The 23744-nt window shown below is 31.4% G+C and overlaps 1 protein-coding gene across 5 annotated transcripts; it reads left to right on the top strand.

Moving 5' to 3' along the window:
• The first annotated feature begins 369 nt into the window (after positions 1–369).
• LOC106070164 (uncharacterized) lies at positions 370–23228 on the top strand. Of its 5 annotated transcripts, none has more exons than XM_056006381.1 (6): positions 370–571; positions 6166–6934; positions 7689–8078; positions 10977–13223; positions 14732–14756; positions 14875–23228. In XM_056006381.1, exons 1-6 carry the CDS (start codon positions 434–436, stop codon positions 14909–14911), a joined length of 3606 nt encoding a protein of 1201 aa, XP_055862356.1. In that variant the 5' UTR covers positions 370–433; the 3' UTR covers positions 14912–23228. The 5 variants fall into 5 exon arrangements, with proteins under 5 accessions (XP_055862356.1, XP_055862355.1, XP_055862354.1 ...); XM_056006380.1 differs by having other exon boundaries at positions 14732–14761; positions 14874–23228; XM_056006379.1 differs by having other exon boundaries at positions 14732–14761; positions 14871–23228.
• The last annotated feature ends 516 nt before the right edge of the window (positions 23229–23744 follow it).

Raw genomic sequence — 23744 nt, 5'->3', positions numbered from 1 at the left:
ATTAGCTTAAATATTATATATTTATAGATCTAGAGTATAGATAGATCAAGTTTGAAATGCATAACCATTATTCGTCATATTTGTCACGACAAAAATCTAGATTTCACTCAAGAATTCTACATCCCTTATAGGGGATTATAGGCTTATCAATGTCTTCTTTAACATTTCTAACGTTATTGATTATTAATTAACCATATAGAAAACTAATTTAATTTGAACACTAATACACTTAAAGTATTGGTTTAGAAAAAAAAAACTACTTTTTTAAGTACAGTGAAATAGTGCTAAATCTAAATTCTAATAAGTTAAACGAAATGACCCGGATACGGGTGGACACTGATTCAGTATCAAAATTGTAGGCGACGCCGACGTCTCGCGAGAGATTCGTGCTTGACGACGGTAATACTTTTCAATATGGCCAAATTCCATCAAAATGGAATTAACTTTGGGAAATGTAGAAGACGACAAAAAATTTGCATTCCTTCTCGGTAGTGCCTTACGTAACGAAGACACCGAACAAGTTTTAGCTATATATGACGACCTTATTCCGAGGCTTATCAGTGAGACTAGGGTAAAGTAAGGCATTGGCTACCCTATCCACCATCGTCACATAAGAATAAATCAATCATTTTTTTGAATGTTGTGATAGAAGAAGACTTTTTTTTTTTAATAATACTGTTGTGACATATCATAATGACAATCGTTACTTTAATAGAATCAAGAGCTATAGTGTATAAAATGTCAATACTTTCGGATTTTCTAGATTTCTACTTTTATACTTCATCACTGGACTATCTAATTTAGATATAAATCTATATAATAACAATAAGTGAGTAAGTGAATAAGAGTCTATATATATAGATCTACATGCGTCATTGTAGATCTGGATCTCTAGTAGCCCCCCTGGTAGATGTATATAGATCTCTATATTTAAAAAAAAATAATCTAGTCTAGACTTTTGATCATCGTTAATAATAAAGTTTAGACGCAATTATCAGAATTCAGTACTTTGAAAATTATTTTTGTTGCAATATTCATTTCAGAAAATTAAAAAATGTAAATAAATTTTTAAATTTAAAATATTATGCATAATATTTTGGCTAAGTTTTAGTTATTTTTAAATAATGTTAATAATTATAAATATTGTTTATCTAGTTTTGTTTTCTTGCAATTGTGTATGTTTTTTGATATGCTAGAAAAAAAAAATCATTATCTCCCTTACTTTGAGAAAAATAACAAGCGAAAAAAAAATACACACTATTTCCGGTGTACTTGGTAGAGTAAAATTCTTGACCTCAAAATTACCATATTCATTACTTATCACGGGTCTGAAGAGAATATCTATCAAGTATGGTAGTCTGAAAGGAACGTGTAAGTTACCGATGTATCAAAGCATTTTATTCATATTACTTACCGTTATTTTAAGTAAAGATCCATTTAAAAACCTGCTTCTAAAATCCTGTTGTGCAAACATTAAAAAAAAACGCCTTGATTTCTGGCATTATCATTAGTCATTAGCCATATAAAATAGTACCCAGTTAACTCAGTTACTTACTGCTTTAATCAGTGCTTACTGCATTACTTCATTAGCCTAGCGGCCTAGCCTCCCAACAATTACAATACTTTTAACTGACTTACTACTTAGTAGTTAGATCTATCTATCTAGTTAAGTTAGGCCTGTTAGGCTTAGGTTAGGACGGTAGTGGGACAAATGGAATGGATCATTGAGACATTGAATAGAGAGTCTAGACTTAAGTTAAGTCACTTAAGTTAGTTGGAGCAGAACAGCTAAGTTGCTAAGAACCAACAGAGAAAACTGAAAAGTCACAAAAGATGATATACTGATATACCTAGAGCCTAGAGACCTAGATTCTAGAACTAGAAATCTGGAACTGGATCTGTCTAGAATAGTCTTATAATAAATAAAGTCTATTATAAATAATAGATGAAAAAGATCTAGAATCTAGTCTAGATTGACTAGATGTAGACAGTTAAGAGTTAAGACTAGATCTAAGACAGATTTAAATTTTAGAAAAATCTAGATTCTACTCTAACTCTTAGGACTTAGATCTACTATGCTCTAGACTAGACCTATAAATATATAGTAAAAATATAGAGTATAGTACTATAGAGATTCTAGATCTAGATTCTATTCCTTGTTAGATCTAGAACTAGTGTCTTAGCAGTGTCTAGTTGTCTAAGTTGTATAGTGAGAGACAGATTTTTTTTTTAAATACTATTTTAACTCTACCAATCTAGATCTGGATTTAAAGGTGTAGAAACTATATTAATATTATCTAGTCTTGAATATTTTAGTCATTCTAGTCTAGATAATTCAGATGTGTAATCATCCATTCAACTAATGTAAAGTAATGTAAAGTAATTAAAGATTATTGATTAATGATGTAGAATCTAAATCTAGATAAATTATAATTTATAAACTAGATGACCAGATCTAATTCTAGACTAGAATACTAGATTTAGTTTAACTCTTTCAGTGCAGTGTTACTCTCAGCGAGTAACTTCACTAACGCTGGTAGGTGCGGCGTTACTCTCAGCGAGTAACTTGGTTTATAATATTTATTTCACTATCTTTTTTATGTTAAACTTTTTTATTTCTCTTTATTTTTTTTCATTTTCCGGATGTGGGAGTGATTTTTCTTTGTTTGGTAGTAAATTCGATGCAATACCAGCACGTTTTGTTTTTAAAAAGACAACATTTTATGTTAATGGTTCCTCTTTTTTATTTTATTTCCCGGGACCCGAAAAACGTAAATAATACCATTCTTAGTGCTTTTTTTTAATCTTTTATGAAATTCGAAATGATTAAATGTGTTTAGTATTGTGATTTTTCAATATTTATGGATTAAATGTTTAATTAAAAGGTTAAATCTTTCAGTGTATCGATTTTTTTATGAATTTTTTTAAATATTTTATTTTTTTCGTGCTCATTTTAAAATTAATGAAAAAAAATATTTCTTAAATAATTATTTTTATTTTGTAGCCCATTCATTTTCCTTTAAAATAAAATCAAATATGTTAGATTATTTAATAAAATAAAAAAGTTATGTTAGTTTTAGTAACTCTACACCAGGTGAAAATTTGTGTTAAATCCGGAAAACTCCATTTTTTCTATCAAAATAATTCGCACTGAAAGAGTTAACTCATGATTAACTGTCATTGTTCATAGACCTCTTATCTGGATTCTATCTTGTCCTATGATTGTGATCATAATCAAGAGTCTATATATTATATCTTATCTTTTATCTAGTTGATCTAGATTCTAGATTTAGAATAGATCTAGACAATCTAGATATATTCAGAATTGTATTCTCATTCATACTAATAAATAAACAATTAAGATATAAGATTTTAGACCTACTAGAGGTCGAATATATCTAGAGATTCTAGTTCTAGATTTAAGAATGTAAAAAAAAAATTCTACATTTAAAAGATTAATCTCCCTTCAATGGCTTATTCTGAGAATGCTAATATAGTTCCATTAACTAATAAATTAATATAATTTTTAATTTAATGTTTACAGATTTATGATAATGAATATTATTATACTTTTATTTTTTAAATTTGTAACAATAACTTAGTAATTGATGTTTTTCTTATTAATTTAATTTTCCAACACAGTCAGTCTGCATGAGAAATTAATAATGATTTACAAATCTAGTCCACTTGGTACTGCTAATCTAAAACAACTATCAGATGTGGAATAAGTAGATATCATTGTTTAAACAAGAAAAACATACCAAAAAAAAAACAAAGCTTATATTAAATGTAATTTTATCAATTAGTTTGGATCAGTCATGTAATTAAATTTGTAATAGATCTAACAATACCATTATAATCAGTAAATAATTAATTACCAATATTTAATTAACTAAAAGGTTTTATTTAATTATTTTTTTTTTTATTGATTCTTGTTATGTCAGATACAAGAAATATTTGTGCAAAATTTCAACTTGATCTGAGATTGGGTGTCAGAGAAATAATTTGTACAAACTTTTTCCAGACAGACGACAGAGTGAGTTGATTTAAGCTTTTTTTTTAAAAAAAAATAGAAAAATAATAGTAGGTGGTTGATAAAATTGAGAATAGACAAAGCAACTAGTGACATGTGGAATCTTACTTTGAGTTTGAATTGTTGAATAGAGCTGTTAGCCCTGCATTGTTTCACATCTTATTTTATAGATTTTAGATGTTACTTCAAAAGAAAAGATAATTACATCCTATGCATTTCATATGTCAATCTTAGGATGCATGCCAATCATTGATTTAAACTCTGCTAAGTTGTTGGTTTTCCTGGCTGATTCTGGCAACCTATTCCATGCTCTAACAACACTAGGGAAGAAGGAGCACTTGTACACATTTCTTCTAGCATATGAAATAAGAAATGTGCCTTTATCTTTGTTTCTTTCTGGATATTTTATTTTTGGTCAAGTGGAATGTGCGGCTTAGAGGTCAAAACACATTGGCCTCCAAACAAGGGAGCTGAAGTTCGAATCCTGACTCAAGCAGAGTATAGGATTTCCTGAGCGCTTAAAGTCAGCACGGAAACCTTCTCCCAGATTCACCCCCCTCACTTGTCCTCAAAAGAGATTGGACCAAAGTGCACTGGGCATGCTTTAAGCATGAAAGATTTGCTTTATAAAAGTAAAAAAAAAAGAACAAAGGATGTTTCCTTTTTGTCTATATAAAAAAAAAACAACATTTGAACCTTTTCAGAAGTAAAGAAAATGTCTGTGGGCTTTTTGGTACATACATTTTTAAATGAGTAGGCAAATAAAACTTCTGGAACAAACATTCCATGATAACTTTTGATGGCTACACCTAGATATTTTGAGTTTTAGTTTGTTTAAATGATTTACCATGAATAAAATAAGTAGGTTGTTTTTTTTTTTCGTTTTTTTTTAACTCTTAATAACTGGCATAACTGGTGGAAAGACATGTATGCAGGGTATATGCATGAAAATACAGTATCTAAGCGTTTTATGATGTTGCTACATATAATGTGTTCTAGTATTTTACAGGTGATGCTGGTGATACTGGTCTGTAGTTTCTTAAATCAGATTTGTCTCTTTTTTTTTTTTTGAATAGGGGATTGACATTAGCTTCTTTCCAGTCCATTGGTACCCTACCCTGATTAAGATAAGCCTGAAAATGTATTTTGAACACTGGTGCTAGCTCGTTAGTTCTTTAAGCACTCTAGCTGGAATTGTTATTGTTTTTGGATCCCCTTTTTTTTGTATGTATCTCCTATTTTTTTACTTGGTTTAAATTTTAAAGCCATATGGGCTGAGAATGCTGGTTCAAAGTATTGTAATAACTGAAGGGAGGCAACTCAACGAGACATAGGTGTTTATTTACATGGAGACATGACAAACACATAGGACATCTGCCTTGAGCACAGCATCTTCATATCAGTTCTAGACTTGGGTGGAAATCGTTCTCTCTTCTCTTCATCTCTAATGTCAACATCCTTCCTAGTCTAGTCACTAATAGTGCGCACCTTCTGCACTAGCTTGGATGGCGGTGTTCAAGGCAGGGTTATAACAGTATTTATTTAGAATGTTAGCTTTAATTCATTATCATTATGTGTCATGTTATCTTTGTCTTTTAATGGAACTACTCCTGTTCTTTTGTGTAATGTTTCTTTAAATAGTTCATTTATTACTTAGATTTTAGTGTTGATCTTTGGTTAATGTTTTCCAATTTATATCAGACCCATAATCCAAAAAACTATGTTCTTATATTTCCTTCTAGATAACTGATTACATAGTTCTTGCATATAGTCTAAACTATCATTTGGAGGTCTGTAGGTTACTTCCCAACATTGGGTATGTAGAGGTGGTGTTTATTTTGCGAAATGTTGATTCAATAATCTTTTTAGTTGCGACTCATCACATCAGTTTGAAGGTGTAGATCTAGAATCTAATTATACAGACTTGCAGTGCTATTAAAATACAAGTCTGGTCTTGAAATGCTTTCACTGTAAAATTATAAAAATACAATTTAGGAAAAGAGAAATGCATGGAGATATAATGTACAAACATTTAAATAATAATGCCTTTTTTACAATGAAAAGCATACAGCATATTGACATTATACAGAGGTTAATGTCCTGTTTATGTGTCCTTCATTTTTTTGTTACAGCTTAAGAAAATTAAGGAAGGTGCAAGGCAAATATCAGAACTTCCAGAGCATGAGTTCAACACATTAGCAATCGACGCAAGACAATTTAGCCTGGCCCCTGGCCGTTCCAGCATGAGTCAAGCCAACTGGAGTTCTGCGACTCCTAGTATAAATCAAGATGTTAATGATGATAAGGTTGGCTTAGCAACTCCTGATGTTTATAACTCTTCTAAAAAACATAAGTCATATCAAGATGAAGACTCTGGTTTAGACTCATATAAACATTCTGAAAGTTTTGGTTTAGATACTAATGACACTGAAGAAGAATGCTGCTTACTTGAGAATGTGAACATTCACTGTAAAGCTGAATTGGTGAGGATTACCCCCACTTTTAACCCACCTTATGATGAAGAGGTTAAAATAGACTCAAGTACTGGAGGTTCCTCTATTGAGTCCCCAAGAAGCGAAACTTCTGCAACGCATGATGAGTACAGTCTTATGGAGGAAGGGACAGAAATGGATACTTTGTCTTACAAAGAAACTCCCCTCAGACAGCATTCTTATGCTTGCTTCGACTACATACCCACTAGAGCCACTGCCAGGAAAGATGATGATGATATCGAAAATCATGATTTAAGATTTCTCAATCAAGGGTATAAGAAAGCACCAACTGATGTGGACAAATGCATAAATCTAGGTTTAAACTATGGCATGAATGACAAGAAAGATGACACTAAAGCCTTTTTAAAGTTTCAACATCATGATGAAAAGAGAAAATGGAGCAGTTCAGGTATGTGTCCCGTTATTTAATTCCTCTACACAATAAATCCATGTATATGTCTTCACCTCATAGCCATTAGTTATGGTAGTTATGAACCAAGCATATCTTATGTACACCATATTAGTTACACTGCAAAAAAAAAAAAAACTACACATTTTTACCTGATAGCTAGAAGCTAGACTAAACTTTTTAGTGCTTCACTACTTGATATTGGAAGCGTGGGTATAAGAAAAGGTTACTTAAAATATGTTTTTATAGTGTCTTTTAATCCTCTACACATTGCCTGCCCTATAGACAGCACTGAGAACATTAAAACCAAACCAAAAATTAAAATGTTTTACTTTTGATGAAGATTTATGAATAAAGTTCTAAAAGTTTGAACTAACCATGATTAAAGCTATTAGATTTTTTTTATCACAAGACGTTAAATTAATTGGAAGATTTGATTTTACTTGTAAAAAGTAATGAAAGAATATATCTTTTAATCTATTTCAGCTTTCATTAAAAAAAAATTTTTTGATTTGTAAAAAGTAATTTTTTTTAACCCAGAGAATTTTCATTTTAAGTAATAAATTGTCTTTTATAGATATTTTAGAAATGCAAATTTGTTTTTTTTAAGTTTTTATAATAACACCACTACATAGATAAGAAAGTAACATTTTTTTTTTCTGTGAAGAAATGTATTTATTTGCTGAAAAGTTGTATTGTTAGCATTTTGACATCAGCAAAACTAATATATATTTATTTGTTTTTATTTGATCAGATGGGCATGATCCTCTTTTGGATGTTAACGGCAATCCAAAAATAAAAGATGGCTTTGACTATGCCCAGATGAGAAAGCGTCCAGAGAATGGCAGTAGTGTCATACTCGCCCATGGGCCCAATCACTGTATTAACTCAAGTGGGGAGAGTGGGACTAGCAGAAAACGCAGAAGTCATAAAAAAAAAGAAGAAACAATCAAAGCAGAGGACTGTGAAAATTATAAAGGCAGATTGCCAATCAATGATCTCATAGTCTACATAACAGGGAAGAGAGTAGCAGTCGATGCTAATGGTGCTGGAGATTTCATATCCAAATCAGAAAAGACTAAGAAAAGATTAGAAAAAAGCAAGAAAGACAAATCCAGTGTGTGCAGTAAGGAAAAAAAGAAAGGTATGGCTACTTAAACATCTAAAAACTTAGGCACAAACTTGGTATTTAATTTATTTAAAAAAAATGTTGAGTAACTACAAGTATAGTTTAGTAAGCTTTCTCTTTCTCAAGCTGTTTTAGAGGCTTAGCAACCAAAATTTGTTTTCTGTGGTCCTAAAAATTAAAAAGATGTGTCAAATTGACACACTATATAAGACAAAGAGACCTGTCTATTCTTCACCTGAAAGCCAAAAAAAAATAGATAAATTCCAGAACAACTAATTGACCCATAAAGCCTTCACTTTAAAAATGTGCCCTAATAAGTTTCCCTTTCAGACCTTGTGATCTATGGGGCAGATGATGTAAAGGTCATCTGTTTTTGTGGCCCATGGTTAACGAGGGTGTCGTGGCCAGAACAATAACCAACACCTTTACTTTTCCCCAACTAATGAGAGGTACCATTAGAGTTGGGTGGATTCAGAGGCACCCTGAGATCCCAAAATTAAAAATCAAAGTCCTCATTAAAACCTTGACAACATTTGTGGAGGCAAGAGAACTATTACAGACTAGTTATAAGCCCAAATTAAAGTAGGCCTATTCCTAGCTTGCTTCAAAACTAAAGATTCTTAACCACTTATGGAAGCATGTAGAGTGCTGCAAATATGCAACTATGTATTTGGCCGAAGCAGGACGTTTTGGTGCGAAGGTCGTTTTGGCGCGAGGCGTTTTGGCGACGAAATACATTATGTACGTTTATTGTATTATTTCTTTTAAAAGAATTATTCATATCTATGTTTTGCATGAGTGTTTGTGTTAAGACATATTTTTCACGTACTAAATGTAAATGTGTATTTGTTTTTCACATCACTGGGTAAAATTATTAGTGAATGGTCCAAACTACGCGAGCTTATAAAGACGTAGGGGCGAAGAGATTGAAAGAGAGGGGTAGACATTGGGCCACTCTAGGAATTGTCAAATAAAAAAAATCTTTTGGAAAGAAATCCAAAAATGTCATCCAGTGCAATTAGCAGAACTCACATATAGCATGTCATTACCATTCAGGAATCTGACTTATAGGCCTTTATTCATGAAATAAGCAAAACCTTTATAATTAAAAAATTAAAATTTAATTAAAAAAAAAACAACAATTCGCTGAACGGTGTTAGAATTCATACTATACATACAATATTATGGTAGAGTGAAATAAACATTGTTATAAAAGCTACGTGCTTATTAAATTATCGTCAAATGATATCTCACGCCAAAACGTCCCGTACCGGTATTTGGCTCATTGTCTAAAATTCACTACTTAAATTTTGATATTATATTACCCACTCAAGATTTTCCAAAGAATCCATTAAATATCCAGTTGGTTCTGTTAAGTGTGTATTGGAGACAGATTTGAGATATACCTTTGAATCCTTAATTAAATCCTTAATAATTGTATACTTAATTTACCCAAAACATGCTAATTATATTTGTAGAGAGCAAAATATATAAGCATCTTATTTCTGTCTCTCTATGATTAATCACTACACTTGCCCTCTTACATCTATGCCCTAACATCTTGTAACCTAGACCTTTCAAAAAGTGTGCTACAACTTTATATTGGAGATTTTCACGATAAATTAAACAATGTCAAGGACACTAAAATAAACTTCACTGTTGCCAACTTGAAAAAAAAAGAATTGAGCTATAATTTTATAAATATCTCGATGTGTAGCAGTTGATTTCCTACAAATCATCTTTATTACCTATAGTTGGTTACTTATTTGTTTTTACAAAGCTTATATCAACTCACTTTGTCTGGTAAAATGTTTATGCATGTTATTTCTCCCACACCCAATCTCAGATCAAGTTGAAATTTTGCACAATTATTTCTTGTACCTGACTAAACAAAAATCAATTTTTAAAAATTAACCTATTGGTTTAAAATTAAATATTGTAATTAATTATTTTGTTGTTATCAAACAACGGAAAGAAATTGTGCTTGACAGATGTGGTGGTATAAGTTGAACTAGTCCCCTTGAGGAGGCTTGAGCCCTCTAGTTAAAATTCAAGTCCTACAACTTTTTTTTATGCATTTAAAAAGCACTATCATTCACCCAGATACCCCCTGCTTTCCCAACTGATCCAGACAAGTGACAGGATCATAGCACATTGAAAAAGCTAATGGCTAAAAACCTTTCAATCACACAGATTTATTATTGCTAGTCTAGATTTATTACAACTTTAATGACAAAACTGATACAATTACACTTACTATAAGCTTTGCTTTTTAAATCCTAGACCTTTTAAACAAAACTGATACAATTACACTAACTATAAGCTTTGCTTTTTAAATCCTAGACCTTTTAAACGAAACTGATACAATTACACTTTTACCTTTTAAAAACACCTATTGTGTACACCAGAAAGCTAGTTCCAGTTTTTCCACCATGTATGGAAATCTCCAATTCTCATAGACCATAATGATTAATATCATTTCAGATAAATGGGTGTTTATAAATTCATTGATTACATTAATATCTGGACATTTAACTTATCCAATTATCTTTTGAGAGGAAGAGTACAAATCAAAGATATCAATGACATAAAATCTACATGTACATCTTAATTTCATTTCAACTAAGACATTATTTTAGAAGTTAGACACAAAAACCATAAGTAGATGCATCAAAACTAAATTTGTACTAATGTATCCCACAAAAGTATTCACAGCCATTTTGCTCCAAAGGGAAAAATAGCAATTAAAAATTGTTTTGAGTTCTTATAAAATATTGGCCATATAAATCAATGGCTGAATAGCCCCAAAAAATTACTTTTAAGATAATAAATTATTTTGAACTTACATTCTACAATGTTTTATAGCTAAGAATTTACTAATATAGACATTCTTTTCTTCAAATTTTTTTTCAGTGGAAGCTTCTGGCAGTTTTAGCTATAATGGAACACATGAAATACTTGATTCATTATCCACAACTGTAACACTGAGCATTCCTTTAGAATCGAAAGAAAAGTGTTCAGTTAGTCTCAGCCCAGAGTCCATGCAAAAAATGTCTTCTGAACTTCCATTAAGACATCTTCACAAAAACACTGAGCCTGCTCCAAATTTAATGGATTTTTCCACCAAAGTGATTAGCAAACAAAACTCACCTGGCAAAGGATCTAATGATATCAATGACTCTTCTGAAACTTTAAACAGATCAGAGGTTGTTGAAGCTGTAACTAATGCAGACATTGATGATACTTATTATGGAGCATGTGATATTAATTTAGCCTCAAATCTCAATCAGGTCAATTCACTGGAATTAACTTCAGATATAAAGACAGAGGAATCATTTACTGAGGTAAAAAAGAAGAATAAAAGAGCAGGCTTCATCAGAATATCCTCTGCCAGTTCAATGACTGCTTCCTCTGTGAAATCATATTTCAATGGGTCTTTCTATCACAACAATAATAAACATAGACACAATGCTCCTCAAGTAACATCAAATTCAGCCATGCATTCTCTTGTTGTTTGCAACCATAGTCATTCCCCGAGAGACCTTAGTCCATCCTCCTTTCCAGCCTTGGCAGGTACACCTCCTAGAATAGATGTTAGACGCAACTCTTGTGATGGTATCAACACAGTTGCCTTGGATACTAAAAATGACAGCGACAGAGAGTCAGTCAAATCTCTCCCAGTAACTCACTGCGCTCGAGCAGTGGGTGAGATGTCTCCTATTTACATGGTCTCATACGCTACTATGGTGGCTGCGCCACCAAGATGTGATAATGGGAATAGTTCTGAGTCAAGTGTGGTTAGTGCTTCCTTGTCATCAGCCCACACAGCTTGTTTGACCCCTGAGAAGAAGACTACTGTTTGGAAAGGGAGTCCTCGTGAAAGAAGACATTCTATTGGTTCTAGTCCTGAAGATAAGACTGAAACAGACAGGCCAACTATTACACAACGCAACCGTCAGAAAAGTGGCAGCCAGGAATTGCTGTGCAGGGAATCCAGTGCTGTGTTTAAAGGTTCCTCTATCAAAGCAGTTAATAATCTCCAGTCACATGTCAAGCAAGAAGAAAATGTAGGCATTGAAAAATCGTATGCATTTAGTAATAACAATTTAGAAAGGGTACCTCTTTCATCAACAAACATTTCTAATGATTCATTGTCATCAGTTAGCCAGGATACTCCATTTTCAATAGCTGCAACCAAGATTCCTCAAACTTTTGATGAGAGGTTCCACTCTGATAATGGAATGACTAGCAATGAAGTTAAGTCTGAGGCTGTTCCTAATATTGACACTAAATGCCAGTGGCAAGTATCAACTCCTAATAGTAATACCAATACTTCTATTCTGGAGAGCGCCAAAAAAAGCAATACCAACAATCACAAATCAGTTGTGTTTCTGGACAAACGATACAGTACCTTCCCTTCCAAAAACCTTGGAATAACATTTGGTTTTGACTCAAGCTTTGAGTCCATTTCGGATTCCACTAGTCAAGCTGTCAAGCAGCTGTCACAAAACACAAAGGCATCCCAAACCAAACCTACAAGTGCTTCAATGCCAGTTGATTCCAACATTCCTCCTGACAGTGGTGCTTCTCTTGCATCAGGCTTACACGTTTCTTCCTCTAGTGATAATTCCCAAAACTTAAAAGCTAGGCTTGTACAAAGTCATTGTAATGGGCTTATAGTTCCTACTGGTGATTTAAAAGAGGAGACATTGGGTCAAACAGCTTTGGATAATAGAACTAAGTCATGTGGTGTAGTTGTTCAAGAAACTTCAAGTAGTCAGCCTTTAATAGTAAAATCAAATTCCTCTGCTTCCTCTGATACATCTTTAGCATATTTAACCAATTTTGTGTCCTGTAGTCATTCTAGTTCCACTAGTTCAGCAGTGATGTTTTCACCCAATCTCCCGCCTCCATCCTACTCCAGCCCGCTGACAGCGCCTACCTCGTTCATTAATCAGGCAAATCCAGTCAGCAGTGACCATTCAACAGAATCATCAGACACATCAGTCCTGCAAGAAGTGGATTTTATACATTCGTGTATTCCTGTTGTGTATGGTTTAAAAATTCAGCCCAATAAAGGCTGTGGAACAGTGTTGTTCATCCCTCCTAATGTCCAGATAAGTGCTAGCTCGTCAGCTGTTTGCAGTTTTCTAAAAAAACGTAAGTATTTTTACTTTAGTCAAAAGAAAAATCCATTCACTCGCCTATTTCCACTTTTTAAAAATCTAGTTTTACACCTTAAAGAAGAGCAATTACTCAAAAAACATTTTTTTTTTTTTTTGAAACCAAAATTAAAAAAAAAAAAAATGAAAATTGTACTTTTGAAAAAACTTGAAAACTCTTTACTTTCTAAGGTTTGCTTTATACACTGTGGTATTAGCACTTTTGTTTAAAAACACTAAAAGGGATTGGTTACTAACAGTTAACAGAATTTTTTAAAATTTTGAGTCATCCAAGGGCCTTTAAGACCTCTGACCAAAGGGAAATATCGAAAGATGGGCTCTTTCCAAAACCCTGTTCCAATGGGTCCCATCAATAATTTTATGTATTTATTATATTTTTTTGGGTTCCTGAAGCCATTGCCCAGTGAGACATTGTATTGAGCCATTAGAATGCCAGCACCCCCCCCCCCCCCCCCCCCCCCCATATTGTGATGATTGTTAGAGGAGCAGCCTACTGTAATGGACATAGGGCTACAATGCACTCTGTACTTTAAAACCCAACTGGGGGTAATGGTTTCCTGTTTGCCTAGTTGCTCTTATAAATATTTCACAATGGGATCAAAATGAGGGCGTAAAATACAACAAACACCAGATGTTGCCATTAATTTGATTCCACATGAAAAATTTAATTGGAAGTGGTTTAAGTTATTCACTCACCAGGGCTCCAATGTTGCCATAACTTTCTCATCTCTCTACCTACATGTAGAATATCTTGCAATGTTCTTGCTGTGTATTGAGTAATCACAGGCAATCATTCTTTAAATCTAGAAGGTAGGATTGTGGTTGTTGTTAGCTTGTAGTTCAAAGCTTCTAATATTTGTAAAACAAAACATGTCTGTCTACCTGTGAGCACAGACCTGATTTATATTTCTTTTTACAAAGCTTATATCAACTTACTCTGTCTGATAAATGTTATTTCTCCCACCCCCATTCTCAGATCAAGTAGAAATTTTTCACAAATATTTCTTGACAAAACAAGTATAAAAAAATTAAGCTAATAGTTAATTAACTATTGGATATTTTTTTTTTTTGGGGTATTCAATAAGGGAAAGAAATCATACCTAACAGATGTGGTGGTATAAGTTGAGTTAATCCCCTTAAGAAGGCTTGAGCCCTGAGTGAGCACATTTTTTTTTGTATGCATTTAAAAAAGCAATCTCCCAGATACCCCTTTTTTTTTTTCCGAACTGATACAGACAAGTGATAGGATCATAACACATAGAGAAAGCTAAAGGCATGAAATGGCGCTAAACAAAAACAATTGATAAAAATACTTCTAATCGCACAGATTTTTGTTGTTAGTCTAGATTTATTACAGATTTAATCACATGAATGATCCAAACTAATTGGCACAATTACACTTAACATGAGCTTTTTTTTTTTTAATTATTATTTTTTGTTTGTTTGTTTGTTTTACGTACTATTCATTTTTTTTTTTTTTTTCAGAATGGACAGAAGTCAATAAAAATAAAAATAGTAAGTTATTAAACTAATTATGATTTAATTGAAACTGTCAATACTTTGATTATAGAATTTGATTAGTAAAAGGCTTGAAAATGTTTTCTAATACATTGACTTTGTCTAGCAGATGCAGGATCATTTGTTACCTGTGAAGATGAAGATTGAGATGAAGACATTAGAACAACATTGTGACACTTTAGCTCCTTTTTTTTTCCCCTCATTAACTTTGATTCTGTGCTAGTATTCATTGAATTGAATATTTGTTTGATTGTAAAAAAAAAACAAAAAAAAAAAAAAAAACGAAGTACAGAAACCCTTTTTATGTTTTTGTCAAAGATGATTGTAAATTGAAAATGAATGCAATTGTTCAATACAAAATAGATGGTGATAAGTGGAAACATGATGTTCCAAAGTATGCACTGGTGTGATGATAGGAGGATACAATGTGTGTGCCTTGAAAAAAGAATTTTTTTTTTTTTTTTTCAACAGACTGTTCAGAATAAGAAAGGTTTTTGACACTATGGAAAAGTTTTTTTTGTTCTTACATCTAGATGAGAGATGAATTTGTTTGTTCACGAATGTTATTTTTCAACTGGCAAGTAAATCTAAAATCTCTTTTGAAAGTCAGAAAATGTTCTAAATACAGTGAAACAAGTCAGACAAGTTTTTAAAAATTTAAGAATGACAAAGCAGAAGATCGAAAGTGTACTAGAGTAAAGAAAAAACAGAATGGTAGTCATTTGAAACATCTGAGTGGAACATTTTACAGTAGTAATTTTTTTTATTTTTTTTTACTTTTGTTCTGTCTCAGATTCTGTTTACTTCATAATTCAAATATTTTTTTCATTCGATCAAGCCAGTGTATATTGTATTTAATATTATTTTTTTGTTTAATGTATGCAATACTAGTAATAGCAAAACATATTTGTTTTTTAAATTTCAAGTAACAAATTAGACAATAACACATTAGATTACCATCATCCGTCCAACTGAAACTTATAGTGACGTGGGGTAGGGTGACTTAAAACTATGGAAACATTTTCTTTGCTTTTTTTTTTGGAAAATATACAAGCAGAGTTCATTGTGTTTATAGGTGTAACTTTACACAGCTCAGGGGGGGGGGGGCACTTATTTCATGGGTAACTCCTCACCTCTGACTATCATGGGAGAAAACATGCCCTGAAATAAATAAGCACTGCCTTTTCTTGTTCTCATTTTTTTTTTTTATATCTGACTCCACTAAAGACACTTTATGTATGGCATACATGCCTTTTGGAATTGTATACAAAAAATGTTTGAGAAACAAATGACTTGTAAAAGAACATTGCTGTGATTGTGTTTAAAAACATAAACTAGCACTTAAATGTGTTAGTGCCACATTGACTAGATTGGAAGGATGATTATAAAAAAAATTTTTCCATTTCAAACTGTATATGGTGAAGAAGTGACAACATTTTAAAAATGAGGCTATATGTTAAATGCTACTAAGCTCTAGAGATACACAAATCAAAGTCTTTCGGTAGCTACAAGGTTTAATAATTTACTTGCTTTTCACAAGTATTTCTCCAAAATTCAATGGATAAGAAAATGAGAGAGTATCTGAAGATATTGATAATGCTCACTGAAAGGATGAAATATTTATGGTAAGTGCTGCCACAGTTGTCAGGATGTTCTGAACTTTGAATCCTGTCCACCACCATAATGAAGTAACCTTTATTTCTGAAGATGACCTGTAGAGACCCATTTTCTTTTACAAGTCAGTTTTTCCTGCTGAACAATATAGTGACCCCCATCAGTAAAATGACTGGTGGCAGTTAGTATGAATACTGCCTTTCAGCAATATTCAGCATTTTATCTTAATATATTTCAGTTTTCTCAGTTCAAAACAAATTTATTTCCCAGTTGAAAAACATTTAATTATTGCATTCTTGTAAACCATAGTTAATACTCTGAAGCCAAATAAATTTGTCCTTGTTTAATTTTATAATTAAATCATTAAAAACATGTTAATTTTGTATTTTATGTTGCTTAAATATAATTCTTTATTTTTTCTTAATAAAAAATTTCATTTCTGGCAAAAAATGACACCTTAGATTTCAATATTTTGTTTACAAGTCTTCACACTCTACATGCTCTAGTCCTCAAGGCAAATATTGATATGCCCAGTTGAAGGTGCTTTTACACACTCCTATGTGATTAGTGTTGGTTAGGGCTATTTAAGTAACATTTGCTTTGTTTTTTTCTCTGTGTCAGACCTCAACGACGTTTTTTTTTTTCATTTTTTTTAAATGATTTGTAAACATTATTTCTTAATTTCATTTTGTTTGTTTATTGCAAACTTAAAAGTTTATAAGATGCAGAGCTTGATTATTCTGAAATATTTTTTTGCCATAGTTGAAGAAAAAAAGATTATACTATTTATTTTTTTTTTAAGGTTGGCTCCAACTATTGATAATGAGTAGTTTTGCTGGAGTATATATATATATATATATTTTTTTTTTTAATGAATTGGTAATAAATGAAGATGGAAATTTACTTTAAATTATAACACAATTGTTTAGATATTGGTGACTGTTAAGATAACAGACTCAGATGTGTCCCATTGGATACTTATGTGCCTATTAAAGGCTTGTTCCTTACCTTGATTACCTTGCAACAAGGAAAATAACCTGTAGTACTAGTTGTTTCTTATAATTAGGACAAAACCTACCAGAAGATTGTGCATCTTTTCCCTATGCATCACTTCATGATCTTGTTTTGGAGTTTGATGCTCGATATGGTGAAACCTGGAAATTTGATAGTTTATAAGCATAGACACTAGAGTAATGGTGTTTTATTTTTATAGTTCTTTCCTTGTGTATGTTCTACATGGTTGTAACTTTTCTTGAGCCCTCTTGTGCGGGCTTGCACTATGTTACACTAGGGCAGAGAACTAAAGAGGGATACAATGTGCTTTGGAATCTGACATTATACACGAACTAAGCGGAAAACATTATGGGATGTGCACTAGTTCAATTTTGTGTCAGCTTCAGACAAATGTTGTTGAATATCTGGCTAATTTGGATAATTTGGTCTTGTCACAATTCTCATGGGTTTTTTTGTCACTACATGTTTGTATAATGCCATCTTGTCTAGAAGATATTGATAAATATTAATATAAGCATATATATATAAATTCTTTTTATTTTGATAGATGAAAACATTAATTTATGATTTGATTTGTTTATTATTTTGTATATTTTCAATTTTGACTTGTATTGAACATGTTTGCAAGTGTCCATTGCATTTATGAATACAGAATAGAATTTCCCTTCAAGCTCTCCCTCCCCCTTTTGTTATTAGCCTTCTTGTATTTTCATAATATGCCATGTAGCAAGTTCAGTTAGCCTGAAGGTGAAGGATGATTTACACTATGAATACATATCTTTCAAATGTAAATTAGCATTGTAGAAATAGTACTGTACACACGCTTGTCTTGTTTGATATTGCCATTTCTGAGGTCATGAACGCAAGTGGTCTGAGTTTTGTTTCTTTTAATTTCAATTTGAATAGCACAGAAGGGAAAGAAAGTTTAGTTTCAATCCAAGAATTTAATCTTTAGGCCTGATTGAATATTTGTATTGAACACTATAATAAAGCAATGCCGCATTAGACATTGTGTTAAGAATAGAACATTACCACCTGAAACTTTTGAACCAGCTTATTGAAACTCTTTGATATGATCAGGAATGTTGGGGTCACTTTGATGAGAGTAAGAGAAGCTTATGTCTGTCAACTTGCCACAAAATGTTTTGAATGTTTCCTTCAGCTTGACCTCATTTCCTTCTTCCCTTTTTGTTTTCAATGGGTTTTTTTTTTTTTATTTATGATAAAAATGCAATCAGCAGTAACTTTGCTTCTCAATATAAGTTTTAGTGTGAATATAGATATATTTATTATTATTATTTTGTATTTATTTTTTTTTGCAACATCTTTTTTTTTTAAATAAAAGCCAATATGAAGTCTGCATTGCAAGTTTTTTTTAAAGTGTGTATACATTATTATTAAATGTGGATTTAAAGAAGGTTTGGATCCCTGCCATCATTCATAAAATAGATTTTGTTGAAAAAGAATAATTTGAAAGATAATTAATAACCCAAAGGGATAACATACTAGCCATCTTACTGGCCAAAATTCAAACCTTAAATGAAAATTCCATTTTAAAAAGCTTCTGATTGTCATATAAAAGTTAAAATATGCTAAATAATGTCTGGCACTTGAAAAGACATGGCTAATTGAATTTTTGCAAAGATGTTCTCTTTCTTATTCCTTTAAACATCAACAATTTTAAATTTTTAAAATGAATACAGGGCAATAGAACCTCACCCCCATTTCCTTATGTAGCCTTTGTGAGTGGCTATTAGGTTTACTGTGCTCAGTGTGGCATGAAATCACTTCAAATAGCTGAGAATTAACACGTAGACCTCTATTTGCCTAAGAAGGTGTTAAAATATGAAATAGTGGTTCCAAAATGGTCATTGTTTGAGACTTATTTATTGAAATTAAACATAAGTAACAAGCAGCCTATTAAGAATGAAAGATTTTGTTACATAGCCACATAGTCATTTTACTTTTCTACTGTAATAGTGATTAAATGGTGTATATAAATGGCTCTTAGGTTGATTTTCATTGTATGCAGACATCTTACTGTTGATGATATATTAATGTATTGTTTATTTGAAAGAATTAAGCAGAAAAAAGTTCAAGGTATCACTGCATAGACAGCTTTTTTTTTTCTTTTTGTTTTCAACTATTTGTATTTATTTGTGTACAGCTCATACTGCACCAAATCAATTAATGTAGTTACTTTTGTGTTCTTTTTCAAGCATGAAGAGACATGAGAATTAATTGAAGACCTCAGTGCAAAAAGTCCAAAGTTTCTGATTTTGAGGAAAAAAGCATTAACCTCTGACCTAGAGTTGAAATCACATATTTTTCAGTACATTTTTTGTTGTTGTTCAGATCACTAAATCATGGAGAAGATAGTTTCTATGTCTAAACTTCTAATGGCATGTGTGACATGCTTTGTTTTGTTTAGGAAGGATGAATATCTGTGCTTGATTCACATAGGTCTTCAATTTTTATCTTGTTTCATTGGTCCTTTTTTTTTTTTTTTTTTTTTTTTTTTGTGACTTTTTGAAAGCATTCATTTTTAACACTTTTAAAAAAATCAACATTTTGGCTTATAAATAGAAGAAAAAGTCTATTCTTTTGTAATTATAAAATAATCTTTTTTTTTGTGTGTTGAGATTTTGATAAATGTGTGAAAATCCTAAAATATATTTGTCGTTATGTTAATTAATTATCTGTGCAAGTCTTTCCATTATTCATTTGTGTTTATATTGACTTATGGTTGATTGAGAAGGCTTGTTTGCATGTTCCTATGGCCTAAAGATTGTACATTAAACATTTTAAACTTTCATATTTATTTCATCTTATTTTATCATTAGTCAATATTTTCTTTCTTTTTTTTTAAACAGTGTTTTTTTTATTTACAGTTTATACAAAATCGCTATAGATATTGAAACTATTAAATTTGATCAATAAAAAGATGTGTATTTAATGATCAAATATTATCATTGTTTCAGAAGATAAAAGGAAGATAGTAAAATTTCATGTGGGTACATTAGAAAGATGTAAAAGAAAATCATGTAATATTATTTATACTACTTATCTAAATTAGTTCATATACATGTTATGTAATGGATACTCTGTTAGAAGTTACCCTAACTTGTTTTATTTATATTTAAAGCTATTTTATTATTTTTTGTATAAAAAGCGTTTTTTTTTTCACTCAGATATTATACCTTTTTAAATTTTGTACCAAAAAAAAATTTTTTTTTATACAAAGAAATGTTTATGTAAGTAACAGTGTATCATAAAATGAAATGCAAGAACACTGGCTTTGCCAGCTTGCATGGGATTTATATATCCATCAAGCGTTCCTTTACACCCTTCAATATTATCTTGCTTTGCTAAGAGTAGAAAGAAGATTTTCTTAACCACTAATTGTACTGTAACTACTAAAGAACCTTTTACCTTTGCAACAAACTTAGTGAAAAGTGTTGTGCTATAGAAATGGATTTTTTTTTTACCAAGCAAGCTTTGCCCTAGAGTACTTTACCTCCCAGTAATATTATCTGGTTTTAGTTGGGGAAAAAATACAAAAGTAATAGTTGTTTTATAGCTTAATGTTAAATTTCACAGCATTTTTTTTTTTTTAGATTAAAACTGTATATTGTGATCCTATTTTGTTATTTTTCATTGGGTAATAATATAATAATAATATGTGAAAAGCCAATACACAGACATTTTAAAAATAGAATAAATTGTTTTTAACTATTGGTGTGTACATCCAAAGTTTTTAACTTCGATTCTTGATTAGATGAATAAGGTTTCTGTTAATGGTGTAACATTTTTTCCTCACTCCTAGCTACAGCAAGCCAAAAAAAAAAAAGAAAATTCTATATTGATGAAGTGCCTTGATGTAGTTAGGAGGCATGATAGTGACCTTGTTAGCTCAATAATGAGCTTGCTATCAGCAGCAGATCAAAGTGCTGTTTTTTTGTGTTTTTTTTTTAATCATATGTTGCTGTTTTTTAAGACCATGGTTTTGCGCATTATTTTTTTTTTAGTTTCTGTTTCATTGCATACCATTTTTTTTTTGACCCAATGTTTCTATCATCTTTCTATTTAAAGTGTATTGTCTGGCTATTTAAACTTTCAATAAGTGTTGCTTTTGCATTGAACACGTGCCACATGACCTGTGTTGTTTACAAGTTATTCCCTCAACCATTACCTTAAACAGAATGACTCTAATTTTATTTTTTTTTGGTTTATTTTGTGTGCAATTGCATCGGAATGTAATACTTAGTGAATATTATTGGTTAGAATAGCCTTTTTTTTTTTCTCATTTCTGTTTAGTACTATGCCATCCCAATCACCTTCTCTTTTGACTTAGGCATTATATCTATGAATAAAAAATGTGCTTTGTTCTCTTATTTGAGATGAAAGATTTGATGTGTAATTTTAAGAATGATATGTTTTGACATCTATGAAGTATTTCTATTTCCACTGCATACATTAATTAGATTTATCAGTGATTTGCTAATGGAAATAATTCTGTTGTATATCAAAAAGGTTTTATAACTATTTGAAGCATGCACCTATAAATCCTAGCAACTTGGCTGCTTTGCTTTACACTTTATGCAAAGTGTTGAGTGTTTGCTAACTTGCTCTATTTTATACATTTGGATTTTAACAACTTGTGCAAAGTTTTATATCATATTTATTTCCCTTAAGTTGATGAAAATGCCTGAGCAATTGTTTCATTGCATTGTTCATACTAAATAACTAATAATTCAGTATTTTGTTTCTCCTAATATGATTTGACATTTTCCAGAGAATGTTTCTTTGTCAATGTTGAGCAACAGGTTCATCCAATGTGAATGTGTATATGCTTCATCATCACAGTATTGAATGGGAATCTATGTGATGAAGAAATGTGTGAATTCTACTTGTATTTAGATGGTGCATGTAAAACTGTAGCTCTGTGCTTGAAACTCAAAGAGCATTACAGTTGAAATATACACACACACACAAAGAAGGGGAAATAGGAATCCCATGTAGCTGGCTTTATGGCCAACTGACTTAATTATCTTGAACTGAAATGTCAGGTACCCTTGAGAGCTGGTTGGACATGGGAATGTCTTTTAATCCTAAATAGTTTTCTTCAAGTTTTTGATACATTTCTCAGGGCATATCTGCAGTAAAAAAGCTACAAGGCATGCAAAATCCATTCTCGAGGGTTCTGTATTGTAGTAACTGTATTCAATGATATGTACCACCAGGGTATGCTTGTTGTTACTTTCACTTATGTTTTATTGAAGAGTGCAAGTGATATATGTTGGACATTACTAAACCAATATTTGTTTATGACTTCAAATTATCCATCTCCATTATCAAATTGAGGGTTCCATGAGTCATGTGTGTTTTTTTTTCTTTTATGATGAATAAGCTCTATTGTAATGCTTCAAATTTATTATTTCTGATTTTTTTTTTCTTTGAAGATTTTGTATAAATAAAAAATGGTTGAGAACTTAGTTGTTTTTTTTTTTTTTTGCTTACCTATAAAAAAAATGTGTGTGTGTGTGAAAAAATAAATACTTCAAGTGACTGATTACTTTCATGGAATTTTTTGTTTCAATGCTTGAGTTCTGAAGTGAACTGGTTGATGAGCTTGCTCTATGCCTTATACACATTCATTTCATGGTTTATTCTATTCTCAACATTTCCTACCTGCTTTTTTTTTCTCATAGAAAAACAGACTTCTTATATATATGAAAGAGTTGCTATTCTATTTTTATTTAACTGCCTAGAAGATATGAATGGAGGTTGTTGTTTTTTTTTTTCCATTTCAAAAATAAATATTTTGCTGCAATAATTCTTTTGTCTTTTTGTATTTTTAGATAACTAAATTACATATAAGTGTGTTTATACCGTAATTTTTTCATTTGTATCCATTCCAACATAAGCATCTCTCCTCGTTGCATATTTTGTTTATGTAAACATTATGATTGAAACAGATCCAATAAGTGTTCAGAAAAGTACATCTTGTTTTTAACAAAGACTTACTAAAAGTATGATCTTGCAATCTAAAGGGGGGGGAGATGATATTAATGCTTATGTTTCTATGGATCATGGTTACTGATGACCTACCTACTTCCCCTACATAACAGTTACCTCCACCCATTCAAGTTGGTTGGACTCTAGGAGAGTCCCTTGAGATTTGGCTGCCAAGTGCTTTACCACTGGTCCATCTTTGCAATCGGGGCATGCATTAAAAATGCTTTTTAAGTAAGGGGACAAGTGTTGACATGAAACTCTGAGACAATAGTCACGACGTGTTGAACATTTCAGCAGGACATTTTGTTTTGACATGAGACAATAGACACGACGT

This window comes from Biomphalaria glabrata, chromosome 12 (genome assembly GCF_947242115.1).
Source record: "Biomphalaria glabrata chromosome 12, xgBioGlab47.1, whole genome shotgun sequence".
Classification (NCBI taxonomy): Eukaryota; Metazoa; Mollusca; class Gastropoda; family Planorbidae; genus Biomphalaria; species Biomphalaria glabrata.
The sequence above is the reverse complement of the archived record's forward strand: the minus strand, read 5'-3'. Positions and strand labels throughout refer to the sequence as shown.

What these genes read in the sequence shown, in the direction of transcription:
- LOC106070164 (XM_056006379.1), top strand. Translation starts at nt 434, where the DNA reads ATGGAATTAACTTTGGGAAATGTAGAAGACGACAAAAAATTTGCATTC. An exon ending in TTGCAGTTTTCTAAAAAAAC is followed by an intron (nt 13,224 to 14,731) that starts GTAAGTATTTTT and finishes TTTTTTTTTCAG; the next exon opens with AATGGACAGAAGTCAATAAA. An exon ending in AGTCAATAAAAATAAAAATA is followed by an intron (nt 14,762 to 14,870) that starts GTAAGTTATTAA and finishes GACTTTGTCTAG; the next exon opens with CAGATGCAGGATCATTTGTT.